Source organism: Carcharhinus amblyrhynchos, chromosome 11 (genome assembly GCF_965287045.1).
Source record: "Carcharhinus amblyrhynchos chromosome 11, sCarAmb.v2.hapA, whole genome shotgun sequence".
Taxonomy (NCBI): Eukaryota; Metazoa; Chordata; class Chondrichthyes; order Carcharhiniformes; family Carcharhinidae; genus Carcharhinus; species Carcharhinus amblyrhynchos.
Genome location: NC_137334.1, coordinates 79460164 through 79487693, shown reverse-complemented (window position 1 = coordinate 79487693; position 27530 = coordinate 79460164). Strand labels below are relative to the sequence as shown.

Below are 27530 nucleotides of genomic sequence, written 5' to 3'. Positions count from 1 at the left end.
ACATAAGAACATAAGAAATAGGAGCAGGAGTAGGCCATCTAGCCCTTCGAGCCTGCCCCGCCATTCAATAAGATCATGGCTGATCTGTCGTGGCTCAGTTCCACTTTCCCGCCCTCTCCCCATAACCCTCAATCCCTTCTCTTATCAAAAACCCATCAACCCGCTTCTTAAAAATATTTAGCGAGGCAGCCTCCACCACTTCAACGGGCAGAGAATTCCAGAGATTCACCACCCTTTGAGTGAAGAAGTTCCTCCTCAACTCCGTTCTAAACCGCCTCCCCTTTATCTTGAGGCTGTGCCCCCTAGTCCTACTGTCTTTTTTGAGCGGGAAGAGTCTTTCCACCTCTATCCTATCCATCCCATTCATCATCTTATACGTCTCAATGAGATCTCCCCTCATTCTTCTAAACTCTAACGAGTACAAGCCTAGTTTATTCAGCCTCTCCTCATAGCTCAATCCCCTCAACTCCGGTATCAGCCTAGTAAACCTCCTCTGCACATTCCAAGTTCCAGAGGTAAAAAAGGCATTAAACCGTCTATCAATATAGAAATCCGACACTGCAGGAGGAGACCAGTAGGCCCACTTACAAAAAGCCCACCCAGAGCCCATCTCCGTAACACCACATATTTACCATGCTAATCTCACTGAAATTATGGGGCAATTTAGCATGGCAAATCCACCTAAACTAGACATCTTTGGATACTAAGAGGAAATTTAGCATGACCAATCCACCTAACCAGCACATTATTTGGGCTGTGAGAGGACACCCACGCAGACATGGGAAGAATTTGCAAGCTCCACACAATCACCTGAGACCAAAATTAAACTCTGGTCCCTGGTGCTGTGAAGCAGTACTGCTAACAATTGTGCTGCCAATTAACAACTCGGGGGTAGAGGTATCCAGGATTCTTTGATATCAAGCTCTCATGTGTCACCTATTTAAGAGGACTGTAGCGTAATATAATGTCGCTGGACTAGTAATCAAGAGGTCCAGATTAATCATCTGGAGGCTTGGGTTCAAATCTCAAAATAGCAGTTGGTGCAACTTAAAAAACAATGAATAAGTGTGGAATAAAATGCCAATTTCATTAATAATGGTCATGAACCCACCAGATTGTCACAAAAACCAGTCTGGCTCCCTAATGCCCTGCAAGGATGGAAATCCACCAACTGTGCTGAGATTCCAGATCCACAGCAACATGGTTGACTCTTAGGTGTACTCTTGAAATGGCATAGCAAGCCACTTAGTTTCATGTAAGTCTACTTCAAAAAAACACCCCCTTAGGTGTTAAACAACCTGAACTGCAGCAGTTCAAGGTGGTGGTAGCACCTTCTCAAGGGCTCTTGGAGACAGGTAATAAATACTGGCCTTACCTACAAAGCCCATATCTCAACAACAAATTAAAACAAAACTATCTTCAAGGGAGATATTTAATGGTTTGGTACTTAACACTAACTCATAACGGATGGACAAATATATCCCATCCTCAGCTTTCAATTAAAAGACTAAAATGGTACACCACCAGAGAAAAATAAAATACAACACTGAAATGATGTTATTTACAGATTTAACCCACTTTTCCCTTTCAAGATGGATTTATTGTACATTTCTAGGTTCAGTATTTTTCTTGAATGTCTTGGCTTTCACTGCCAAGGGGGTTGGAGTGCAAGAATAAGGAATTCTTGCTACAATTGTACAGGGCCTTTCTGAAACCATACTAATTGCGTGCAGTTTTATATTTAAAGGGTACACGTGCATTACAGACAGTGCAGCAAAGGTTTACTAGATTGAATCCTGGGATGAGGCAGTTGTCCTATAATGAGTAGGAAATTGGGCCTATACTCTTCGGAGTTCAGAAGAATGAAGAGTGATCTCATTGAAATATTCAAGATTTTCCAGGGGCTTAAAAGGGTAGATAGAGATTATTTTCCATGGCTGTTGAATCTAGAACAAGGAGGCTGGGTTTCTGGATTATGGACTGCCTATTTAAGACCAAGATGAGAAACTTTCACTCAGAGCATTGTGATTCGTGAAATTCTCTACCTGAGGGTTGTGGATACCTCATTGTGTACTTATTTAAAGTTGAAGTATGAAGGGGTAAGGGGAGCGGGAAAGGAATTGTATAGAATAGTGAAGCAGGTTAGAAGGGCCCCATGGTCTACTCATGCCCCTATTTATGTTCTTAACTTCAAATATTCTATGGAAATATATTCTCATGGACTCCAGTATTAACAGCTTTAAACAACATAATCTACTTTGCAACTAATTTAAACTATAAAGGCTATATTTCTTTCCTATCATTTCATCATCTATTTGGAGGCAGTGCCTAGGATAATCTTACCTTTCCCAACAATTTCACAAAGAGGGGCCACAATTTCAACACATAAGTTTCATTTTTTGTCGTGAAGAGTTTCTGGAGTTCTGGAATCATTTTCTGAAACAAAATGAAATATTGGAACATTTAAGATTACATTCCTTTGCCTTTTTAATAAAGGTACAGAAGATGGATTTGTTGCATCAACTTGCTAACCCACAATAAAAGGCACAGGCATTGACCTGTACCTTGTTTCCCCAACAGCGAGTCTTATAGCTCAGGAGACAATATCTGATCTGTAGATGTAATTTCCTATAGTTAAAAAAACCAATACGCCCACAATAATGTTCCTCAAACAGCAATATAATGACTTTTTACATATAAAAATAAATTTGATGTTGAGTGAGGGGTAAATATTGATCAATTTACCAGACAGAACTCTCATGCTCTTTTGAAATATTGGCACAGAATTAGGTACATCAACCCTGCAGACAAGGGCTCAGATTAAACACCTCATCTGAAAAGTGGCATCTTTCAAGTGTGCACCATGTTCCGAAGTAAGGTGGAATACCTAAAAGAAGCCAATTAAGGTGGAGTGTTTATGTTGACTTAAGCCCAGGTCTCTGGATTGGGACTTGAACCCACAACCTTCTGTCTCAAAAGGCATGAAGGTCATCAGTGAGTCACAGTTGACAGAATCATTTATGGATGCCAAAATATGCCGGCTAAAATAGCAACAAAGGGAAAAAACAACAGGTTCACACCTTTTGGCTGTGGGTTAACATGTTAACTAAAGCAGGTGTGAGATAATCACAAAAAAAGAAAAATTAACTAAAAAGGCTTTGAAATTCCAGTACATTAAAAAAGAGACAAAATGACAAATATTAGTATTCTCATACTTACTGAGATCATTAGGGGCTCAATTATGGCTGCTACTTCTGGTTGCTTTTGAAGTAGAAGTGGTAGTCCCATTTCCAGAGCTGTTGCTGCCCGTAACCGAACTTTGGGGGCTGAATGAACTACAAGAGGAAGTACTAGTTTGGCCCATTGAACAGCATTTTCTCCCATCTGAACCGGTGTCTGCTCTACCAGCCTTAAAACAGGAGAAATAAAAGTTAAGAACTACTCACAAAGTTTTCCTCATTTACAAATACATCTCACTGCGCTTGAAGATCTCTATCTTTTATCGCCACAAATATTATATAGGTATTAAAACTTTGCCTGGCTGAGCCACTTACTATGAACCACCAACAGAACTTCCAACTTTTAAATATATTTTTTAAAATCCCAACAAGAATATTCACTGCTGAACACATTTTGATTTAAAACATACATCATAATGTCTTACTGCTGCTGCTCAGGCATGCTTAATTTGAGAACAATTATTATATATAATGTTTCTTTTGTGACTTGCGTTAAATCTTTCAGAAGACCAGATGTCCTAAAAAGAAAATCTTTAATTTATGGTGTCCTCATCAGGTTTAAAGTTTATTTGGTAAGCATCATTAAGTTAGTGCAATGATGAACTTCTAATTATGTGAATTTTACAAGGCTGAGAGTGTACCTTTACAAAATCTTGCACCATTTAAGATATTCCATGCTACTTCTCTTTTTGAATTTGTTAACTGGCCTCATTTCCTTCAAAACAAATTCGACCTGGACTCCTCTTTCCTTGCAAACTGCCATTCCATCTCCAACATTCCTTTTCACCTTAAAGTCATCACCCAAACCTGCCCCCCTTTTCTCCACAATTCAATGGTTGAGTCTCTTCAATCTGGTTTCCAGTCCCATCACTTTGCTGAAACTGCCTTGATCATAGTCACAAGCAACATTCTCTGATCAATCATCCTCCATTGTCCTTCTCAACTTACCTGCAATCTTCAAGACAAGTTGACCATACCACTGTTCTGTAACACCTCTCTTCCATCGTCTAGTTGGGTGGAACAGCATTTGGCTTGGTTCCATTCTTCTTTATTGAATGGTTGCAACAGAATTATTTGCAAAGTCTTCTCTTACAACAGCTGCACTATTTTCTCTGGAGTCCCCCAAAAATCTATCATTGGCCCCCTTTATGTTCTCATCTCCATGCCATCCTATCGCAATATAATTAGAAAACATCAGTTTCCTCATACGTGCCAACAACACTCTATTGTGCAATTCCTCTCTAGGCCTTTTCACTTGTCCCTCTTCACCGTCCTCTATGCCACACTGCTAGTGCGCAATCCAATTTCAGAGGAGCTGAACTTTTCTCCAATTAAATATTGGAAAGACTAAAGTTATTGATTTTGTTCTGTGTCACAACCTCTGTTTTCAGCCTTGACAAACTGCCTGAAGTCCATTCAAAACCTTGGTATTGTGTTGATCCAAGACACAAACTCCCAACCACATACCTGCCAAATCACAAACATTACCTACTTAGTGTCCATAACATCGCTAGATTTCCACAGTGCCTCAGATTCTTCCCACTTAGAAAGGATAGCAGAAATAGAGGGCACAGCCTCAAAATAAGGAGAGGGCAGTTTAGATCAGAGTTGAGGAGGAACTTCTTCACTCAAAGGGTGGTGAATCACCGGAATTCTCTGCCCATTGAAGCGGTGGAGGCTATCTTGCTGAATATATTTAAGTCACGGGTAGATAGGTTTGAAAGACACAGGAATTAAGGGTTATGGGGAGAAAGCGGGAAAGTGGAACTGATCCACTTAAGATCAGCCATGATCCTGTTGAATGGCAGGGCAGGCTCGAAGGGCTAGATGGCCTACTCCTGCTCCTATTTCTTATGTTCTTACGTAGGTGGTCTGGTGCTGAAACCCTTGTCCTTGTTAACTCGAGACTTGATTATTTTATCACTCGCATGACTGGCCTTCTGTCTTCCATAAACTGGAGCCATCCAAAACTTAGCTTCCAATATCTGGACACATTACAAGTCTTATTCATCTATCACCTTATGCTTACTGACCAACAGTAACTCCCATTCTGACAATTTCAATTTTAAAATTTGCATCTTTTGCTTTCCAATTCCTCCATGGTACCATTTCTATAATTTCCTTGAAGCCCTCAAAACATACGAAATCACTGCACTTCTCCAATTCTCTTGTGCACCTCAATTTCAATCATTACATCACCAGTAGGAAGGCTTTAGATCGCCTTCATCCCGAGCTTTGGATTTTCCATTCTGCCTCAGTTTTATCATTCTCCTTAAAATCTATTTATTTGATTAGTCAAAGGGTGATGAGGGATGATTGCCATCGCTTGAACATCTGTGGCTAGGTGTCAAAAATGATTCCATTGAGATCACTTGTTTGATGCCTTGAAACATTTTGCCACATCAAGTGCTTTATAATTGTAAGCTAGTGGAGTAATTTTCAATTAAAAAATGTTACATTTTCATACCTTTGGCTAATCTCTTCCAAGACAATGCTTCAGGTTCTCATCAGCCAAAGTGCACATGTTGTAGGCCTGGATACGTGGAAATGTCTGTTCTCAATGCTTCTCTTACTTACGAACTTAGAAATTCTCAAACACAAGAGGAAGTCATGGTCAGAATAGACCATGCTAACACAGTCAAACCTATTACATCCTAAGCTGGCAAAAATCAGTAGCTGATGTAGTGTGCATGCGCATGCAGGCACCTAATGTTTCCCTACAGTCCCAAGAACATTCTTGTAAATCTCCTCTATATCCTCTCCAAATCAATCACATCTTTTCAGCAATGAGGACACCAGAACTGCACACAATACTCAAGCTGCACCCTACATAATGTTTTACATAGTTCCTGCATGACCCCCTGTTCTGATATTATGTGCCTCAACTAAAACAAGAAAAGATGACATATACTTTCTTCACCACCTTAATGACCTGGCATGCTACCTTTGGGAATCTGTGGAGATTCGCTCCAACCTCTACACCTTTCCAGTATGCTTCAATTTATTGTGCAATCCTTTACCTTGTTTGAACTTCAAGTGCATCACCTCACTTTTCCAGGTTGAATTCAATTTGCCATTTTCTGTGCATCTGACTAATCTATTTATAGCAATAGTTTGCAAACTATAAAACTGAGACATTAATTGCCAGCCTTGTTTTCAAAATAGAAAAATGCGCACAACATGGTTAAATGCAAACAAGTCTTTATTTAATGCAAGACACAAATATTGCGCTGTTTTCAGAAGATAACGTTTAATCTTTAAAGTTAACTATGAAGCCACTGCAGATAGCAAGCCAATTAACTTAAGGGATTTCTCATGATCATGTTCATTCGCAACATCATGGTTTTAACAAATAAAAATCTCGAATAAGGGACATCTTCCCATTTAGTAGAACACATTTCAAATGAACATGGGTCTGATGGAACTAATAATCCAGTAAATCACAGAACCAACGCAAAGCTCTTGCTCTCCAGAATGCACATAACAGTATCTCCTTACTTTACAATGAAGTTACTTTTTAAATGTATAAATTTATGAATAATTTCACTTTGATTCACACTTACCTTACAATAAGATTTAGGGCTTCATGTTCAATGACCATTGACTGTTGGTCTCGAGTTAATATTGTTTCCATTGCTGTAAGTACATTTTGAACCTAATACGAAAACAAAACTCATGAGCAGTTTGGTCAACTTGTCAACATTTAATGCACTGAGACAAAAAAATCCAGAAAAAGTACAGAAAAAGTAAGATAAAATTGGTATATTTTAAATTGTGCAAACTGAAGTTTGAAGTTGTGTTCATGCTATATTTGTAGGCATTGAAACAACTTTGTTCACAACTGATCAATAATTAAAGCAGCTAACAATGAGCTCTAATACATTACCAATGAGCTCACAAGGCACTAATTTAATAGAAATATTTCAGGATTTTGAATGATGAATCACAGTACAGAAGGAAGCCATTTGTCGCACTGAGCCTGCACAGACAATTCCACCCAAGCCCCATCCCCGCAACCCCATGCATTCACCCTGCTGTTCCCCCTGACACTAAGGGACAATTTAGCATGGGTAATCCACCTAACCTGCACACCTTTGGAGTATGGGAGGAAACTGGAGCACTCAGAGGAAATCCATGCAGACACAGAGAGCACATGCAAACTCCACACACAGTGACCTGAGGCCAGATCTGAACCCAGGTCCCTGGAGCTGTGAGGCAACAGTGCTACAGTGCAACAGTGTTTTTGATAAGAGAGGGGATTAAGGGTTATGGGGAGAGGGCGGGAAAGTGGAACTGAGCCACGACAGATCAGCCATGATCTTACTGAATGGCGGGGCAGGCTCGAAGGGCTAGATGGCCTACTCCTGCTCCTATTTCTTATGTTCTTATGTTCTAATCACTGTGCCACCCTAACATCATTATAATATTTCTCTCAGTGAAAAGCTCAGCATCACTTTCCTATGGCATACAACCAACTATGGAACCCAGTCCCTCCTTTAATCTTTCTCTATACAACTGTGAATATTCAAAATGAGATAGTGGGAAGGGACTGAGCAAGTTATAAGAGCACTATTTAAGGCAGACTGCAGAGGTCCATACTCGACATTGCCAGTTAACGTTACAATTGAGACTGATCTAATTTTTGGTGGCACAAAGTATGTTCATGTCTTAGAACTTGCATTTATATACTGCATTGTATTGCAACTGGGAATGCCCTAAATCAAAGGATTACTTTGAAATGTAGTCACTTGTTTTAATAAGCACGGTAGCCAGTTTGTACATAAGTTACAAACAGCAACTAAGGTAAAATTCCAGTTTGTTTCTACTGGTGTTTGTGGAGAAAAACACTGGCCAGACTCGTTATAGGGCTTTGGTTTACCACTTCATCCAAAAGGTCAGGACCTGCTGACAATACAACAGTGCTACACTGAACTGTCAACTTAATGTGCTCATTGCACATTAAGTTGACATCACTTGGCAAGACTTCCTGGGAGATGAGATGAGTCATTGGACTGGAGATCATTCTTGATGGGGGATCCAATTCCATGCATCCTCGGCTGATCCTTGGGGTTAGCCCTTTAAAAGTAGGTGCAATCACTGTCATTGTCACTCAGTTGCCCCTTGTCCGCTCTTCAGATCCCTTGGAGGTTGTTGCCATCAAAGCTGATAGGCAACAAGGGCAGTTCTCCATTCCGGTCAATTATTTTGCTCTTTATCAATGAGGATTTATACATTCCAAGTTCTGAAATTAAATTTAACTTTGATTTTCTTACTACAGGTAGATGAGCCTACTGGATGCCACTTTCCAATCAGGTTAGTGATGGAACAAACTATTTTTAAGGCATCTTTTCTAATGCTTTGCCGAAGCAGGGGGAGCACAGTAGATCCTGAAGGGGGGCTGCTCAGTAACAGAGAAAACTGCCAAAATGCTCTTCTGTTCCTCTTCCAAGAGCTCGGCAGCTGAATCAAACTCCAGTGTCTAAGCGCCTGTCCAAAGCTGGGGACTTCCCGAACCCACAATACTGCCTCCATCACCCCTCACAGCAGGGCTTGTCTGCGTGGGGAGTGTGCTGGTTTCCCCCAGGTGCCTGTTGCGGGACATCTTTTAATGTGGGTATGCTGTTGCATATCAGCAGACGGTAGTTACGAACACACAGCAATATTTGCAGCAAAAAAACTCACCTCCTTCTCAACCACGTCTGCACAAAAGCTTTGCTTTGATATAACCCAAAGTGCTCTGGTACATGTGTTCTTATCAGATGATTTGACTGCAATATCACAGAGTTTTGTAATCAACTGTCTGACTTCAAATTCTGCAAGGGAAATGCAAAAAAAATCATTGGAGCATAACGCTAAAAGCAAATTATAGTATTACGTACTGTCATTGTACAAGATCATTTACACCAGGGAACTGAAAATTTCACAGCAGGATTTGAAGATAGTTAATCACTTTGACATCAGGTTACAACAACATATATTTACATAGTGCCTTTAACACAATAAAACATCAAGGCAATTCACATAGCAACGTAAGAAATAAGGGGAGTAAGCCATTCAGCCTCTTGGAGCCTTGTCTGCCATCCAACTAAATCATGGCTGACACCAAAGATTTGGAGGGTGGAATTTGAGTGACCAGATAGGAATAGTCAAGTCTACAAGCAATGAAAGAATGAATGTGGGTTGTAGCAGCAGCAGATGATCTGAGGCAAGGGCAAATTCAGATGACATTATCGAAATTTTGGGATATAGAATCTTCAGATGAGACAGAGGATAGGGTAAAAGAGGAGGAGGCATTGTATTATCAGTTAAGGAGTCAGTTACTGTAGCAAGGATATTATACCATGTAGAGAGGGCCATTAACAATCAATATTGGTTAAAACAAGACCAGGGTGGGTGGCTTTGGGCGTACAATTGTTTAATGCAACTAGGATTGAGGGAGCAAGAAGTGAGTCTCAATGACAAAGATATGGTCAGAAGGGCAGGAGGAAAGATTATGAAAAATTAGGAAAATACAAAATTAGAGGTTTGAGCAGAGTGAACGTTAGAGGAAAAGTTGGCCAGATTGGCTCACGGAAAGGAAGGAGAAGGATGAGGCAGCTCATCAGAAGTTTTCTATAGAACATAAGAGAATATTACCTGCACATTTGGTACATAATATATTGCTACAATGACTTAAATAAAGCGCATGAAGACGATTTCTGTTGAACTGTACCTGACAATCCAGCGATAATATTACTGTGAAAAACACAGAATCCCAAGGCCTGTAGTGCTGCGTTACAAAGTTCGGAATCCGAGCTTGAAAGATGAGTCTTGATTGAAAGAAAAGGGCATTTAGTAAAAATGATGAACATTTCATGACAAACCAGAAAGCTTTTAATTGCAAGGTGTAAGTAATTGGTGAAAAGCTAAAAATTCTTAGACACATGTAGAATTATAGATTGTATTGATATCATTCATAAAAATCTCCTGCAAGATTGGGGGAAAATGTAATGAGCGAGAGAGATGGGGAATGACAAAAAAAAAGCTATTCCATATTTAGGATTATACAGCACTTTGATAAAGGCACAGAGATTCAGATTCATAAAGGACAAGTACATTGGGCATTGCCCCTCAAAATTCTCCAATTCCATTTTTGAATAAAACTGCAGCAATTCTTATGTTTAACACTGCATCAAATTGCTAACAAATGTTAATTACGTCAGCTGACAGAAAAAAAGGGTGAAAAAAAGACGACGTGAAGAAAATTAAGATACTTCAAAAATGTTATTTATAAACAGCTGCATCACCTCTTCAAGAACATCGCAGTATTCAGAAGTTTCAAAAATCTTTGTGTGTTATGCAGAAGAATTTTACAACAAAGAAAAAAGTATTTATCAAACTGAACCGAGAGAACAAATGCAATATACAAATAGTAACAGGCCAGGCATTACAGTAATAAAACAAGCATCACAGTACATCCGATTTGAATCTCACAATCCTTCCAAAGATATTATTCAAAAGTTAGGATTCCAATGCAAAAAAAGTGATTAACTATATTGCAAATTTGAAAATATACCACCCTGAAATATTTTTAAAATGCAACTGATTCAGGAAGAATATTTTCAATGATCAGCACACAAGGTAATATAAATATTGCATAACAAAAATGGAAAATGCTGGATAAACTCAGCACAGTTAATGTTATCTGGACTCAAAACGTTAATTGTGTTTCTCTCTCCACAGATGCTGGCAGGCCTGGGCTTATCTGGTATTTTCTGTTTATATTTCAGCATCCACAGAATTTTGCTTTTATTGAAATATCTCAAATGCCTGGTTGTATTGTTGTATATACGTTACTATTTGTTAAGATCCATTCAAAATTGGAACACTTAAAAAGCACGTGGGAATATAACGTATTGGAAAAACAATTGCATGCCATCAAGGCAATCTCAAAGACCCAAACCTACAACACTCAATCAATTTTGCTCTCAATACTCTTTTTTCTGTCCAGAACTTATTACGGATTTAAAGAGCAATGCGCACTCATTTTCTTTAATTAAAAAGTTACAATTTCATATTACTGTCCTCACCTAATGACAGACCCCAGTAACAGCAGCTGGAAACCACCTTTTTTTTCAACCCTGAGCCCTATATAAATAAAGCAGGCAAAATCTCTGTGGTATTTTCCAAAGCTTTTCCAAACATAACTTCGAATTTATGTTAGCGAGAGGGAAACAATTTTTTCTGATGTCCCAATCAAGCGGCTTTTACATCAATCTACCAGAAAGCAATTAAATGTAGTTCAGTGATCTTCTCCCCACAAAGTTCCTTTCTATGATAAGACATCTGTGCTTCTACTCGAGAAACTGCAATGAATCAATAGTTAACTGATTGGAAACAGATATACTGTAATTATGCTCTATGACACAAGCTACAAATCACAACTTTAACAAGATAGCAAGAGGGATATTTGGCAAATAAAAATTTAATATACATTTGACCAAAACAATTTCAGCAATTCTACCATGAAAGGCAATGAAAAACTATGGATGGCACAGCAACCAGCATTGCTGCCCACAGAGGTTTGATCCCCAGCGTGGATCACTGTTTGTGTGGAGTCTGCACATTCTCCCTGTGTCTGAGTGGGTTTCCTGAGTGTTCTGGTTTCCTCCCACAGTCTGAAAGACATGCCGGTTAGGTGCATTGGCCATGCTGAATTCTCCCTCAGTGTACCCAAACAGATGCCAGAGTGTGGCAGCTAGGGAATTTTCACATTAACTTCATTGCAATGTTAATGTAAGCCTACTTGTGACACTAATAACTTTAGCATTGCTTTGATCATAGTATTTCACCTCTGAATCAGCAAAAATAAACTTACCTTAAATACTTCACAGAGCCGAGTAAACTGTTTGCCAACTGCTGCAGCAAATTCTTTGCCATCTTCTCCACTCAGGCGGCTAAAACACAGGATAAATTCAACCAGTTTGCTTAAATCAATAAACAATGACTGGAATGGTTTAGACTTTGAAATGAAAATGTTTAGATATTTCAATCAGACCAGCAACCATGTACTATTTGCGTATCCAGCACTATCTTTGTGGTTTAAATGAAACTTTACAGGATCACTCTTTTGCTAGTTTTACATTGCAGTCACTAAGCCACCAGCCCCCCAAACTCATTTGCTTTACAAGTGTTGTGACAGCAGTACTTAAGCACTTCAGGCGGATGTAAACCCTGGACTGCAATGTTCCACTTTCTAAAAAAAAGAGACACTTTTCAGAGAATATAGTTTCCTTTGGAGGAGACCTTAAACACGTCTTCCAACATAATGCACTTGTCATTGCAGAAACAATTTTAGTGAACTACATTGATTATCATCATCGATTAGGCATGCATATATCATTTGTATTTTACTCATGCGTGAGACATTGCTGTCGTGATCTCACCAGCATTTATTGTCCATCCCCAGTTGCCCTTGGAGGGCAGTTGCAAGTCAACCACATTGCTATTGCACTAGAGTCACATACAGGCCTGACCAGGTAAGGATGGCAGATTTCCTTCTCTAGAAGGATATTAGTGAACTAGATGGGTTTTTCTGGCAATGGTTTCACGGTCATCAGCAGATTCTTAATTCCAGATATTATTTACTGAATTCAAATTCCACCATCTGCCGTGGTGGGGTTTGAACCAAGATTTCCAGAATATAGCTGAGTTTCTGAATTAACAGTCTAGCGATAAGACCACTAGGCCATCGCCGATCGCCGCCCCCCCACATAACAACATTCAGCTATTTCAGTAATGACACAATTAATCCAAGATTCTTGACTTCTGTTAAAACTGCCATTAAATCCTTTAAACTTTGGAAACAAACTGATGACAACACAGCATACCAACCACATGGAAGCATTATACAATACCTTTTGACACAATGATGTAGACATGAGGGAGAGAGTGGCCGCAGGAAAACTCAATACTGACTCTGGACTCTGAGGTTTCATGGCATTGGTTCAAACACGGGCAAGGAAACCTGCTGATTACCACATACCGGCCCTGTCAACTGATGAATTAGCACTCCTCCACGTTGAACATCATTTGAAGGAAGCAGAGGGTGCCAAAGGTGGAGAATATGTTCCTGGTGATGGACAGTGAAGTTTCCCACCCAGAGTGGCTTGGTAACACTCCACAGATTGACCTGGCCAAGTCTTAAAGGATACTAGTTGCTGGACTGGGTCTGCAGCAGATGGCAAGGGAACCAATAAGAAGGAAAAAACAGACATGACCTCATTCTCCCTAACCTGTCTACTCCAGACGAATCTGTCCGTGGCAGGAGTGACCACTGCACAGTCCTTGTGGAGACAAAGTCCCTTCTTCACTCTGAGGATACCCTCCACCGTGTTGTGTGGCACTACCACCATGCTAAATGGGTTAGACTTTCAACAGATCTAGCAACTCAAGGTTGAGCATCCGTGAGACGCTGTGGGCCATCAGGAGCAGCAGAATTGTACTCAGCCCCGATGTGTAATCTCATGACCTAGCATGTTCCCTCACTCTGCCATTACAACTGAGCAGGGAATCAACTCTGGTTAAATGAAGTGTGCAGAAGAGCTTTTTAGGAGCAACACTAGACAAAATCAAAAATGAGGTGTCAACTTGGTGAAACTACAACGAAGGACTACTTTAATGGCAAGTAACATAAACAGTAAGCAATAGAAGAGCTCAGTGACTCCACAACAAACAGGTCAGATTTTAGGATCGAGGTGAGGAGAATTTCTCCATCAGAATGGTGAATCTGTGGAATTCATCAACCACCATCATAATGAATGGCAGAACAGGCTGAATGGGCTACTCATGCATCTATTTTCTATTATGCTCCTATGTAGATCTAAACTCCTGCCAAATCCAGCTATGAACAGTGGTGCATAATTAAAAGGCTCACTGGAGGCTCCACAAATACCTCCATCCTCAATGACAAGGGAGCCCAGCGTTCAAGTGGAAAAGATAAGGCTGATGCATTTACAACAATCTTCAGCCAGAAGTGCCAAGTGAATAATCCAACTTAGCCTCCTCTGGAGGTCTCCAATATCAGTCTACAGCGATCAATTCACGCCACGTGATACCAAGAAACAGCTGAAGGCACTGGATTCTACAGAGACTATGGGCACTGTTAATATTCCAGTAACAGTAGTGAAGGTTTCTGCTCCAGAGCTTGCTGCATCCCGAGCCAAGCCGTTTAGTACAGCTACACATAGATAACGACCTGGCAATGTGGTAAACTGCCCAGGTATGTCTGGTCCACAAAAAGCAGAACAAATCCACCCCAGTCAATTGCCGCCCCATCAATCCATTCTCAATCAGTTAAAGTGATGAAAGAGATCATTCACAGTGCAAACAAGTAGTGCTTGCTTAGCAATAAACTGCTCATTCCACCATGGTCACTTATTACAGCCTTGGTTCAAGCATGGACAAAAGAACCGAACTTCAAAAGTGAGGGGAAGAGTTACTGCCTTTGACATCATGGCAACATTTGACTGAGTGCTACATCAAAGAGCCTCAGCAAAACTGGAATCAATGGGAATCTGGGAAAACTCTACATTGGATGCAGTCATATCTAACATAAAGGATGATGGTTGTCTTTATTGGAGGTCTGATATCTCAGTTTTGGGACATCACTGCAGAAGTTCTTCAGGGTTGTGTCATGGGCCCAACCATTTTCAGCTGCTTCATCGGTGTCCATCTCCCATCATAAGGCCAAAAATGGGGATGTTCATTAACGATTGCACAATGTTCAGCAGCATTCATAACTCCACAGATACTGAAGCAGTCCATGTCCAAATGCAGCAGAACCTGGATAATACCCAAGCTTGCACTGAGAAGTAACAAGTAACATTTGTGCCACACAGATCTGACAGATAATGAACATGAGAATGCAACAATCACCTCTTGGCATTCACTGACAATACTATCACTATATCCTTCACTATCAACATCCTGGGGATTACTATTGACCAGAAATCCAACTTGACTAGTCATAAATACTGTAGCTACAAGAGCAGGTCAGAGGCTAGAAATCTTGTGGTGAGCAACTCATCTGCTGACTCCCCAAAGCCTGTGTCCCGTAGATGATGGACAAGTCAGAAGTGTGATGGAACACTCTCCTTTTTCCTGGATGACTGTAGCTCCAACAGCCCTCAAGAAGCGTGACACCATCCTGGACAAAGCAGCCTGCTTGATTGGCACCTCACCTGTAAACAGTCACTCCTCCATCACCAACATATAATGACAGCACCATCTACAAGATGCGCTGCAGGAACTCAACGAGGCTCTTAGACAGCACCTTTAAAATCCACCATCTACAAGGACAGGGATGGTAGGCATTCCATCATCATCCAAACCCCACACCACCCTGACATGGAAATACATATCGCTGTTCCTTCTTGCCGAGTCAAAATCTTGACACTCCTTCCCTTGAAAGTACTGTGGGTGTACCTACACCATATGGATCGCAGAGGTCAAGAAGCAGCTCACTAATACCCTCCCGGGGCAATAAATGCTGGCCTAGTCAGCAATGCCCATATCGCACAAATGAATTTTAAAAAATGAATCGACAGATCAGTAGGTCAACCAAGTCATACTGGTGAAATGCTTTATATACCAACCTGGAAATGGTAAGATAGGCATCCACTTGCTCTGTGGACGAAATCGATGAGTCTTCCAAGGTTTCTAACAGTGGCAGCAAACCAGTAACTGCTGGGTGAGCAGCAGCCATCATTCTTCTGCTGGCAATTCTGTAATAGAAGAGGAAAAAAAGGGTGTTTATCTACCTTCCCATTTTAAATATTTGTAGCATTTTCATTTTGCTTCTGTATTTATAGATTCCCATTCCCAATCTAACAAAGTTATAAACCTAAACGATTTCAATACACCCTGATAAATTTATTCTTATAATTTAAATTCCTACACTACATAATTATACACAATTGACAAATCAATGCAAGTACATTTTAAAGTTAAAACATGTTTGTGTTATGACAGCAAGAACAAAATTTTGTGGCCAGGAAATAGACATTCAACCATGAAGACCGAGTGTAAGGAAGTTGAAAAACTAAAAATCACCACGTTGGCCAAGTACTTACTAACTTTGCCTACTGTTAAATTATACAAACTCAGATTTGGCCAATTAAGATTCTCCTCTCATTTTAAATATTAGGATCCTAGATTTAGCAGTTAGCTGAAACCCCAAGCTATATGTAAACACAGAATTCCACAAAGGTGGGAGTATTGGTAGCAATAAAAAGACTAACGTTTTGGTTTTTGGTAACATATCTAGGAAATAAGAGCAAAGAAGTTTGCTATAGATGTGTACAAAACAATGATGAAACTACTAACTACTACTCAAATACTGTTTTTTTCAATTGTAGAAAGGCCAGAGAAGCTTAGATTCAGATACCTGGGCTCTTAAAATATGGTGATGAGATACTTCAGACCATTTCAACTGTCACAAAGACCACCAAGATAAAGTTATTAGTTATCTATTTTGGGCCTTTATTCTCTGTAATTTGGAAAAACGATAGGTGTCATTCACACATACAAAATTCTTAGCGGGCTCGACAAGGTAGATGTAGGAAGGATCTTTCCCATGGTTGTGGGGAGGCGGGTATAGAATCACAGGTCAGAGTCTCAGAATAAGAAGCAGGCCATTTATAAGGAGGAATTTCTTCATTCGGAGAGTGGTGAATATTTGGAAATCTCAGAGCTGAGGCAGCTCAACCATTGAATATATTCAAGGCTGAGATTCATAGGTTTCTACATATTAAAAATCAAGGGATACGGAGATAGTGCAGAAAAACTGTTTTAAGTAGATCAGCCATGATCTACTGAATGGTATAGTGAGCTCAATGACATACTCCAGCTCTTATTTCTTATGTACCTAAAATTACAAAGAGCTTGAAGTAAACAGGAAAAGACAATTTCCTTTGATTTAGGAAGAGCTAATGACAATGGCCACTCTGATGGAGGGAGTTGGGGTGGGGTGGGGGACACAGTAAAAGTTATTTCCAGCAAATGGTTCGTGGAGAGAATAACTGAGCAAAGACCATTTCGCTTTCTTAAAGAAAATGGATAAGTTTTTTAAGTTTCCTAATGTCTTACGCCCTTCTGACATAAAAACAAAGTTTTAAAAATTACCACCTCACGTGGAAATAACTATTGCTCCATTTAAAGGACAAGCTTGTAACAAAGCAAAAACTCAAAATACTACATTCTGTCTGCTTTCCTGGATGCTTCTGAAACCCAGCCAATAAGTAAAGCTTTCTGTAAGAAAATGCTGGTAGTGTGCTAAAAATTTCATTTTCAGACAATAAGACAGGTGAAGTGGTTTTGAAAACAGCAAAAAACTCAAAAGAGTGAGATACAGAAAATAAGTTGTTATTTCAGTCATTTGATCAAAGTTGAACAATTAGGGATCTTTCCTAGAGGGGGCAAAGTGGAGGGGTCCACTTGGGTGTAGTTACAGATGTCATCGAGTGGCTGCAGACATCAGATGCTGTCATGGCATGTCATGTTCTTTGTTGGAGTAGTTCAAGCAGCAGACAAATCAGTAAAGAGGAAGATAAATGACAAGAGGAGTTGGGGGATTTGGACTGTTCCACTGAAGAACCAGCATGATTAGCACAAACAGGTTCCTACTCTGCTGTGAATTCTCAATTAATTTGATAAGGACTGTAAGGACAGTCAGACTAAGAGCTTTCAAATTTAATGAGGTATCCGGATGGGCCTTTTCCTTAAACCACGATAGTCCCTGTGATGCTGTTCCTCAACAATGATGGAACATACATCTGAGTCTGGATAATTTGAGACTTGGAGGGGAGCTTCAAGGCAGTGATATTCCCATAATATTGTCCTCAGTTGTCATGGTTGCAGGTAAGAATCAGACGCATCATGGCTTAGAAGAAAATAACTTCGGTAACAAATTGAGGAGTGATAGATATAGGACAGGATGTCAGAGGTAGGTTCTTTACTTGGAGTAGTGAGCATGGAATCCCCTGCCTGTAACTGTAGTGAATTCGCCAACATTAAGGGCATGTGAATGATCATTGGATAAAAATATGGATGACATTGGAATAGTATAGGTTAGATGAGTTTTAGATTGGTTTCACAGGTGGGTGCAACATTGAGAGCCGAAGGGCCTGTACTGCGCTGTAATGTTCTATGTTCTAATCTGCTTCAGACCATCCTCTATATCAGCGAACCGGAGATGGACACTTATTGCAAACGGTAAGGGTGCTGATCAAGGTAATTGTTTGGTGCAGGATGTGGAAGTACAAAGTATTGTTGCAGTTTGCACCAGCCCACGTAAGTGGCAAATATTCCAATACACTCCTGAATATAGCTCTGCAGATGGTGGACTCTTATCATGCTGACATGTTCCTTCCAGTCGATTGTGTACAAAAAGGCCACCAAACACAAAAGAGAGCTGCGATAAAAAATGTGGCACTCTAATTTACATAAATACAAGCAGCAGTAAACCTATGGAGTCCTTCAAACCTGCTCCACAGTCAACAAGACCATGACTGATCATTAGCTTCACTTTCCCACATCAATGTAAACTTTGTTAAAACTGGGCCCAATAATCCACCTTGAATATACTCAAGACTATGCACAGTTCTTGGAGATAGGCAATTCTGAAGTTGCATCAAGTGTAGAAATTTCTCATCAGTCCCAAATAGCCAACTTTATCCCAAGACTCTTCCCTCTAGCGCACAAGCTAGGGGAAACTGCTTCTCAATGGCTATCCTATCAGCTTCTCAAGTTTTATATACAGCAATGAGATCACCTTGCATTATTCCAAATTCTACAAATTAAATTTCTATGCCTTCATCAATCTCACACAACAACCCTCACTTCCCAGGAATCAATCTAATGAACCTTCACTGCACCTCAAGAAAAGCTGCCCATCCTCTCTAGATAACGGTCAAGAACTCTAGTTTCTCCCCTGATCTTTCAGAAACTCCTTGGTTTGAGCCATCTAAACTGCACATATAATTAAGTCAAAAGCGGACAAGATTAATCCAGTTAAGAACAGATAATGAAAACATACGAAGAATTTAAATGAAACTCCTATCTTCACTACTGTTTTAGAACATATGTATTTTAGTTTAATACAATTTACTCAAGTAATCTCAGTGATTGCTCAAGATGTTACACTGGTGGAGGAAGTGCAAATTATAAGGCCATGGATATAAAATCAATAATAAATCCAATAGGGAATTCAGGAGAAACTTCTTTCTTCAGAATGAGGAACTCACTGCTCAATGGAACTAAAACAGAAAATGCTAGAAAATCTCAGCAGGTCTGACAGCAACTATGCAGAGAGAACAGAGTTAATACTTTCGAGGCTGGACGACACTTCGTCAGGAGCTCTCTTTCTAGAATGCTTCGTGGATAAAGAGAGTCAGTTAACTGCACAGAAATGAACTATGGAGTGTTAGTAAATTGTTTCTATGATGCCTCTCTCAGACCAGTCATGTTTACACTGACTGGAATGTCAGCATTCCTTACAAGACCATTACTTACATACACGCACTGATTTCACTACATAGCAAAACTCTTAGTGCCTTTGACTTAACTTGAAACAAGTCCTGTTGCCCCATCACGTCTGTGCTGAGTGACCTACAATGACAACCATGCCATCAACATTTTGATTTTAAAATTCTTACCCTGGTTTTCAAATTCCTTCATGTCCTTGCCCCTCCCTATAACTCCAATTTAGTCAAACTGTCACTCAATTGGAAGATGATGTCTACTCAGGGTCGCAAATTTCTGCCATGGATAGTCACATGACTGAACAGCCGATTCTCAATTCAGAGATCTTTGGCACAATGTCCCACGACATAGTAGGATCCAGGATGCAGGATTTGCTTCCTGTTCTCTTGCCATTGCTCTATCTGATCATTAAGGCGTTTGGACTCGAAGCTTAATAGTCTGAGGGAAAAGTTGTTGTCATTATGAGCACTCAGTACAAACATCTCAGTCATTAATGTCAATGCTGCCACATTTCAAAGAGAGTGTCAGAGTGACTGCTTTGTCCTCCCCTGGAATGCTGGCCATTTGATTGTTGAGAAAACAGGACCTGCTGGGGAGATGCATTTCAACCAATCCACTGGTCTTGATTTTGGAGTTTTGCCTGAATGTTTCTGGAGCTGGTTTCAAGAAGGACACAAGTGTTTATTTGGAGATCTGCAATTAAACCCAGAAGGTGCTGATGGAATTTCTCTAGCACTACGCATCAGTGATACACAGTCCAGGTCTCACAGCATTCCAGGAATGTGGTGATAACAACTGCTCTACACACTAGGACCATTGTTGACTTGTGAAGGGTTGTGAAATTTTTGAACCACAGAATCCCTACAATGCAAAAAGGGGGCCATTCGAGCCATCAAACTTGCATAAACCCTCTGAAACAGCACTTGGGCCCAACCTCTGCCCCCATGCATACCATAGTTTGTAGAAGGCTGAGATGGTGCAGTGCTAGATCTTCTCAGTAATGGTGGCCTTTGAGAAGTAGCTGCCAAGGTATGTGAAATTTTCAACCTATTTCAGAGTCTCTCTTTCAACATTAATGGGAGGTGGAATATTTGGCAGACCAGATTTGGAGTTTTTGCTTTGGCAACATTCAAGGACCGGTCTCCAAACTCCCAATCCTGAGGTATCTGGACTCTAATACTGGCCTCTTGCTCATTCCGTATGAAAACTGCATTGTTTTCTGTGCTTTCAGTTGCTCTGGAGCTCCCTCCCATCTTGTTTTTCTCTTTTGAGATTCTACTTAAACCTTATCTCTTTGACCAAGCTTTCAGTCATTGGATCTAATTTTGCCTTACTGTTGGTTTTGCGATACTCACATGAAAGGTCTTGGGACATAACATTGCAATAAAGGTGCAATATAAATACAAACTGCTGTTAAATTGTCAACATTTAAGCATTCAGATTATTTGTTTGGCTTATCAAACTTCAATGTCATGCACTTCTGTCATTATACCCCTAAAACTGCAAAGTGGATAGGAAATACTAGTACTGCACCACAAATCATATTAGCTCAAAACAGTCTCCAAGACCCAACCCAAGTCTGTAAATTCAAACCTACATTTCTCCCACTGTGTACTGTTCACAGATTCATTTACACCAGAGAGGCACATTAAAAGCCCAATGCAGTGCTCTTCCTTATTTACCTCTTTCGGACTGCTGAGATTTTAATCACCACATTTAAAAAGAGGAATCCCAGCTATGTGTTCTATGCCGCAAATAGTAATGCACAATTCGGCCATTTGTGCAAACTAGAATCACTTAATAGCGACACTAAATATGGGATGTGGATTGGGTACAAAGGACCAAAATAACTCCAATGCAAAATGGAGCCACAATCCTCCAGAAAGTCTCTCACTGTTTTAAGTGTCAACTTCCCCCAGACACTGGATTCAGGCTGCAATGACAGCACACCATGATCAAAGTAAAACCATTTCACACCAACAGTACAATTCAAATGAACTGCAGTGTGCAAAATCCATGATATTTAACTGGGTTATTGAACAAGGAGATATTTCAGGTCTTCAGTATTTCATTAGAGTAAATTGCATGAAGTAACTTCTATTATCCATTTTAATTAAACTTACAAGCCTCCATACTGATCAATATTTCAGTTACTTCATTTTTAAAACTATGTCACTAAATCATGGCACTAATCTTTTGGACCTGTTCAAATGAAGCAAGTATCTTGCACCTGATTATCCAGACCTTTAATTTAGCACTGCATGAGTATCAATGGGAGAAGACTTACGCATGATACATCTTTGCTAAAAGAAATACCTCAGTTTGTGTGAAAAAAAAAGTGCACAATAAGTTACATTTTGCCCCACTCCCATCTACCAGAAATTCATAGATTCCAAACAATTCATTTGGTAAACATATAATGATATAAATCTATTGAATGACTAATTCAGCTCCTGCAGTTATGTTCCCCAAAAAGAATGGTGTCTTCTGTAACTGGCACTGCTTCTATTCCACATCTTTCTGCTTCTTCCGTGCAATTTTTTTGTCGTACAACACTTTATGGCAAGTTCTTTCTTGTTTCCCCTTTCTTCTGGATACCTTCCAATCACACAATACAGCTCTCACGTTTCTTTGGCTGGAAGAGTTCATACATGCAACAATACGATGCCTCTGCCCTTGCATATGGATTGGGGGAGATAACACAAATATGGAGAAAAGGGGGACAGAGCCCATGTGGATCAATGAGGACACAGTGGAATTTTGACACAACTGAATGTTGATTAAATTAGAACTATGAATGCTTCTGGATGCTGGAAAAATCAAGTGTACATTGAAAAAACACTAAGATTTCAGCGGGCACATAGTAAAGAAAAAGTGCAGAGTGTGATGTTTTGAAAATGGCAGTTAGTAGTGTGGGTGATGGATTGAAAAGGATATTATCCTGATACCTGGATTGTTTCAAACTGAATGTACAAGTGGTGAGAGGTCTGCTGTTGGAAAGTGCGCAAGTTTTACACAATTACAAGAATGGAACAATAGCTTCCCATCATTCAATTGGAGGGATTTCTCACTCATCCATGGCTTGACGTTGGAGACAATTTGACATCACATGATTGCAGTGAAGCTTAATGCAACACTGTACATCATATGTGGAAGTTAACTTCATTGTTATGAATAATGCTGTGAAGGATAGCGTGCCAGTGAGCAAATGGAGGATACCCCAAAGGCAACCAAGCAGGAGGGGGGTCTGCAAGGTCGCTGAAATAACCAGGTCAGCAGGCCAAATGCAGTAAGCACCCGACTTAAATCTTACTTTTACTCCAAAATTGCAGTCCAAGTTCAGGCAGAGAGCAGTCAAATTAGAGTAGGAGGATTTGGCAGCCAGCACACAAGGTCAAAGCCAGAAGAACAGCATTTGAACAAATGGGAAGAAAGAAATAGGAGTCTGATAAACAAAGGACTAAAAAGCAGCACTGATAGCAGCCGACAAAGTCATTAATATGAAACATAAACTGTGTTTCCCTCTTCACAGGTGCTGCCTGACCTGCTCAGTATATATAGCATTTACCGTTCTAATTTCGGGTACCCAACATTTGATAAATTTTGCTTTTGTACTCATGGTGGGTAGTGCAAAAGCAGTTGCCCAGTAATACCACATACCTCTGCTTTCACAACTGTTTGATTGTTCTGGCACCTCATCATTTTTTTCTGTATTCACTCATGGGATGTGGGCACTCCCTGTAGGCACTTAAGAGTCAACCACATTGCTGTGGAGAGTCACATAAAGGCCAGGTAAGGATGGCAGATTTCCTTCCCCAAAGAATATTCATAAACCATAAAGGTTTGTATGAGAATCAGCAATGACATCATAGATATCTTTAGGCTTGTAATTCCAGATTTTTTTTATTGAATTCAAATTTCACCATCTGCCATAGTGGGATCCAAGCCTGGGCCTTTGGATTACTAGTCCAGTGACAATACCACTACATCACTGCATCCCTTTGTAAGTAATATGCCTTTCAATGTACAAAACTGTAAAGTGATATGAGCAGATGATTACATCTGTCAAGTTGGCAATGAGACTTCTAGAAAATACAAATAGGATGCTCATGAGAAATAACAAAAGTAGACTTTACAGCCCCTTGTCTCAGTTCCACTTTCCTACCTGTTCCCCATATCTCCAAATCCCCAAGATCAAAATCTAACTCAGCCTTAAGTATACTCAATAAAGTAGCAGCCAACGTTCCATGGAATAGACAATTCCAAAAATTCAGGACTGTCAAAAAACTCACCCCAGTCTTAAATAATGAAGAACTTACCCTGAAGCTGCACCAGTTCTAGGTTCCCCAGCCAGCAGAAACAACCTCCTAGTATTCACCCTATCAAACCCCTACAGAGTCTTATAGGCTTCAATAAAATTTCATTTTTTTAAACTTTATGATTTATGATTCTTGGGATTGAAGGGTTGTCCAATCTAGTGAATCTTCGCTGTCCACTAGGCAAGTATATGCTTCCTTAGATATGGAGTATTGTGCACAGTTTTAATCTCCAAATTTGGTTTCAAAGCCCTATACATTTTTATTAAGACTTTTCCATGTATCCCAGCTTTTGTTTACAAGCACATTATCTGCCTGCCTACTTGTTTGCTGTACCTGAAAAGTAACTGTTCATTGTGCGAGTACACTCAAGTCCCTCTGAAAAATCAACAATTACAAGATATACACCTTTGAAAAACATATTTTGCTTTTCTATTCTTATCACCATCTCACACTTCCCTACAGTGTTCTTCATTCTGATTATCTACTCACTTCAACATGCCAATATCTCTTGGCAACATTTGTGCTCTCCTCAAAATGGTCAAGCGCTTCAAGTTTCTAGGTGTCCAGATCATCAACAACCCGTCCTGGTCCCTCTACACTGACGCTATAGTTTAGAAGCCGAGTAACATTTCTACTTTCTTAGGGGGCTAAGAAAATTCAGCATTTCCACTATGACTCTCATCAATTTTTACGTATGTACCATAGAAAACATCCTTTCCAGATGCATCCAGCTTGGTATGGCTACTGCTCTGACCAAGACTGTGCGAGTTTTGAACTTAGCCCAATCCATCACGCAAACCCATCTCCCATCCACACTCCCAGCTGTCTTGGAAAAGCAGCCAACATAATCCAGAACCATGCACCCCAGACATATTCTTTCCCACCTTCCTCTGGTCGGGAAAAAGTCTGAGATCACATATCAGCCAATTCAAGAACAGCTTCTTCCTAACTGCTGTCAGACTTTTGAATGGACCCATCTTCTATTAAGCTGATCTTTCTCTGCACCCTAGCTGTAACACTACATTCTGCACCTTCCAAAAACAGTATTTTTCACTGTATCCCCATACGTGACAATAATAAATCAAATGTTCCCACGTCCTGTTATCACCAGAAAACTTGGATACGTTGCTCTTTGTCTCATCTAAACCATTAATATAAATTATAAATAGCTGATCCTCACAGCACTCCACAAGCCATAGCCTGACAACTTGGGGGCAATAGGCTGGCACAATAGTTAGCACTGCTACCACAGTGCCAGGGACCTGGGTTCGATTCCCAGCTTGGGTCACTGTCTACACATTCTCCCTGTGTCTGTGTGGGTTCCCACTGGCTGCTCTGGTTTCTTCCCACAGTCCAAAAAACATGCTGATTGGGTGGATTCACCATACTAAATTCTCCCTCAGTGTACTCGAACAGCTGTCAAAATGTGCTGATGAGGGAATTTTCACAGCAACTTCACTGCAACGTTAATGTAAGCCTACTTGTGAGATTAAAATAAACAAACTTGAAAATGCCCTGTTCATCTTTCTGTCTGCTTCCTATCAATTAATCAAACTTCTACCCATTCACTCATTTACCATTGGTCAGTTGCTGGAAAAACTCACAAACCAGTTATTGTGTAGACATTACAGCAAGTATGGTGAAGTACTGGTTTCTTTGCCATTTCATTTAGAAAGGAATTTATTTAACTACACCATCCCACCTTAATTTTCTTGCTGCCCTCATCCCATTTGTTGCTATTCTCAGAAACTTCCCAACCCATGTCATCTATGATGTGGAAATACTGGCGTCGGACTGGGGTGGGCATAGTAATAAGTCTCACAATACCAGATTAAAGTCCAACAAGTTTATTTGGCATCACAAGCACTGCTTCTTCGTCTGATGAACTCCACTCACCTGATGAAGGAGCAGCACTCCGAAAGTTCATGATTCCAAATAAACCTTTAACCTGGTGTTGAGAGATTTCTTACCATGTCATCTACAGCCTTCAAGTAAAGATGGGCCACTGGTCCTTGATATTTCCTATCACTCACATGAAAGCAGATACAAAAATTATATTTCAAACACAACGCAAAACAAAAAAAAACCTAGAGGGAAAGGGTTCAAAAATCTTTGATTACAACGTTAACTTCTGAGAAACTGGTCTGTGGCTTATTTGATTGCTGTCCTTGTTGAAATTTCTGAAATTGGGGATACCAGATCATAATCTTCCAGGTAAGAGTTTCGAAAGGACAACTTTCCAGAAAAATCCAAAACAAATAAATGAAATTAACGAAAAGTGCAAGTTTCTCAGTGCAAAAATATTGAGTTCCCACACCAACTTGGGGGAGGGGTGCAATTTCAAACATGTTTTCAAAACAAGAGATAGTATTGCAAATCGGTAATGATTTAGAAAGCACCTATTTCTGATGTAGGGATATTGATAAGATTTCAATCCCTTCAGGGAATAGGAGATGGGGTGAATTTTTTCCACTGAAATATTGACTCGGCTCACAGGGTGGCAACTTTACAAACGCGCGGAAGGAATTGCCCCGCAGGCCCCGGGAGACTGCGAACTGGGTTCCTCCTCTGGAGGACGAGGCCACAGAGAGACGGAGATAGAGAGAGGGGCCGGGGGGAGGGTGGGTCAGGGCTGCCATCCTGTCCCAGAGTGAGAGAGGGAAGAAGGGGGGGGCGGGTGAGATCACCCGACACAAACGCACGCCGCTTACCTGACCTCCTCTTATCCGCACATTAGTCTGGCTCCACTGCGAGCGGGGCAATCGGTCGACTCTCTCCCCCCCTCCCACTACCTCCACCTCCCAGCTGAAGGAATGTTCAGGAAGAGGGACCCGCTGTATGGATATGTCTGCCTTATTCACTCGCCCGCCCTCCGCTCCGACTGCCGCTGGCGCGAGCGAGCTCCCGCGAAGCTGCTTGGAGGAGGAGGAGGAGGGGGGGCGGGAGGTGGAGAGAAAATCCTCGCGCCAAAGGGGCCAGGCAGCCTGGGTAACGACCTTTCACCCCAGCAACCAGCTCCCTGCCCTCCAACACAAATTTTTAAAATTTATTTTATTTTTCTGTCCCTTTCTGTCCTAAAAAAAAGACGATCGAAGGAAGGCCGGGTTAACTTTTTTAAAAAAACACACACACACACTCACATTCAATATGAGAGTTGGGAAGCCTAGCATCTCCTCCCCCCCCCCCCCCGGAAAGTTGACCGTTTGTGAGCGCGCATGCGCTTGGGTGGCCGGTGGGTCTCGAGCGCTCTGTTGTGGGAGTTTGTGGTGTGAAGATAGCGGCGTTAGACTGGGGTAAACATTGTAAGCAGTCTCACAACACCAGGTCGAAGTCCAACTGGTTTATTTAGTAGCAAACGCCACCCGCTAGTGGCGTTTGCTACAAGTGGAAGTTTGTGTCCGGGAGCGATGGACGGCAGCAGCAGGTGAAGCAGAAAGGTTCCCTCTCCTCC

At 40.7% G+C, this 27530-nt stretch overlaps 1 protein-coding gene across 1 annotated transcript in view; it reads right to left on the bottom strand.

Moving 5' to 3' along the window:
• Window positions 1–27028, bottom strand: part of rif1 (replication timing regulatory factor 1) — a 79488-nt gene extending 52460 nt beyond the window's left edge. The window contains exons 1-8 of the mRNA XM_080199412.1: window positions 26791–27028; window positions 15875–16003; window positions 12097–12175; window positions 9952–10048; window positions 8922–9052; window positions 6803–6894; window positions 3220–3409; window positions 2344–2436 (exon numbers count right to left, since the gene is read on the bottom strand). Coding sequence (XP_080055538.1) covers window positions 2344–2436; window positions 3220–3409; window positions 6803–6894; window positions 8922–9052; window positions 9952–10048; window positions 12097–12175; window positions 15875–15987 — 795 coding nt within the window. The 5' untranslated portion in view covers window positions 15988–16003; window positions 26791–27028. The remainder of the gene's footprint in view (window positions 1–2343; window positions 2437–3219; window positions 3410–6802; window positions 6895–8921; window positions 9053–9951; window positions 10049–12096; window positions 12176–15874; window positions 16004–26790) is intronic.
• Window positions 27029–27530: the final 502 nt, after the last annotated feature.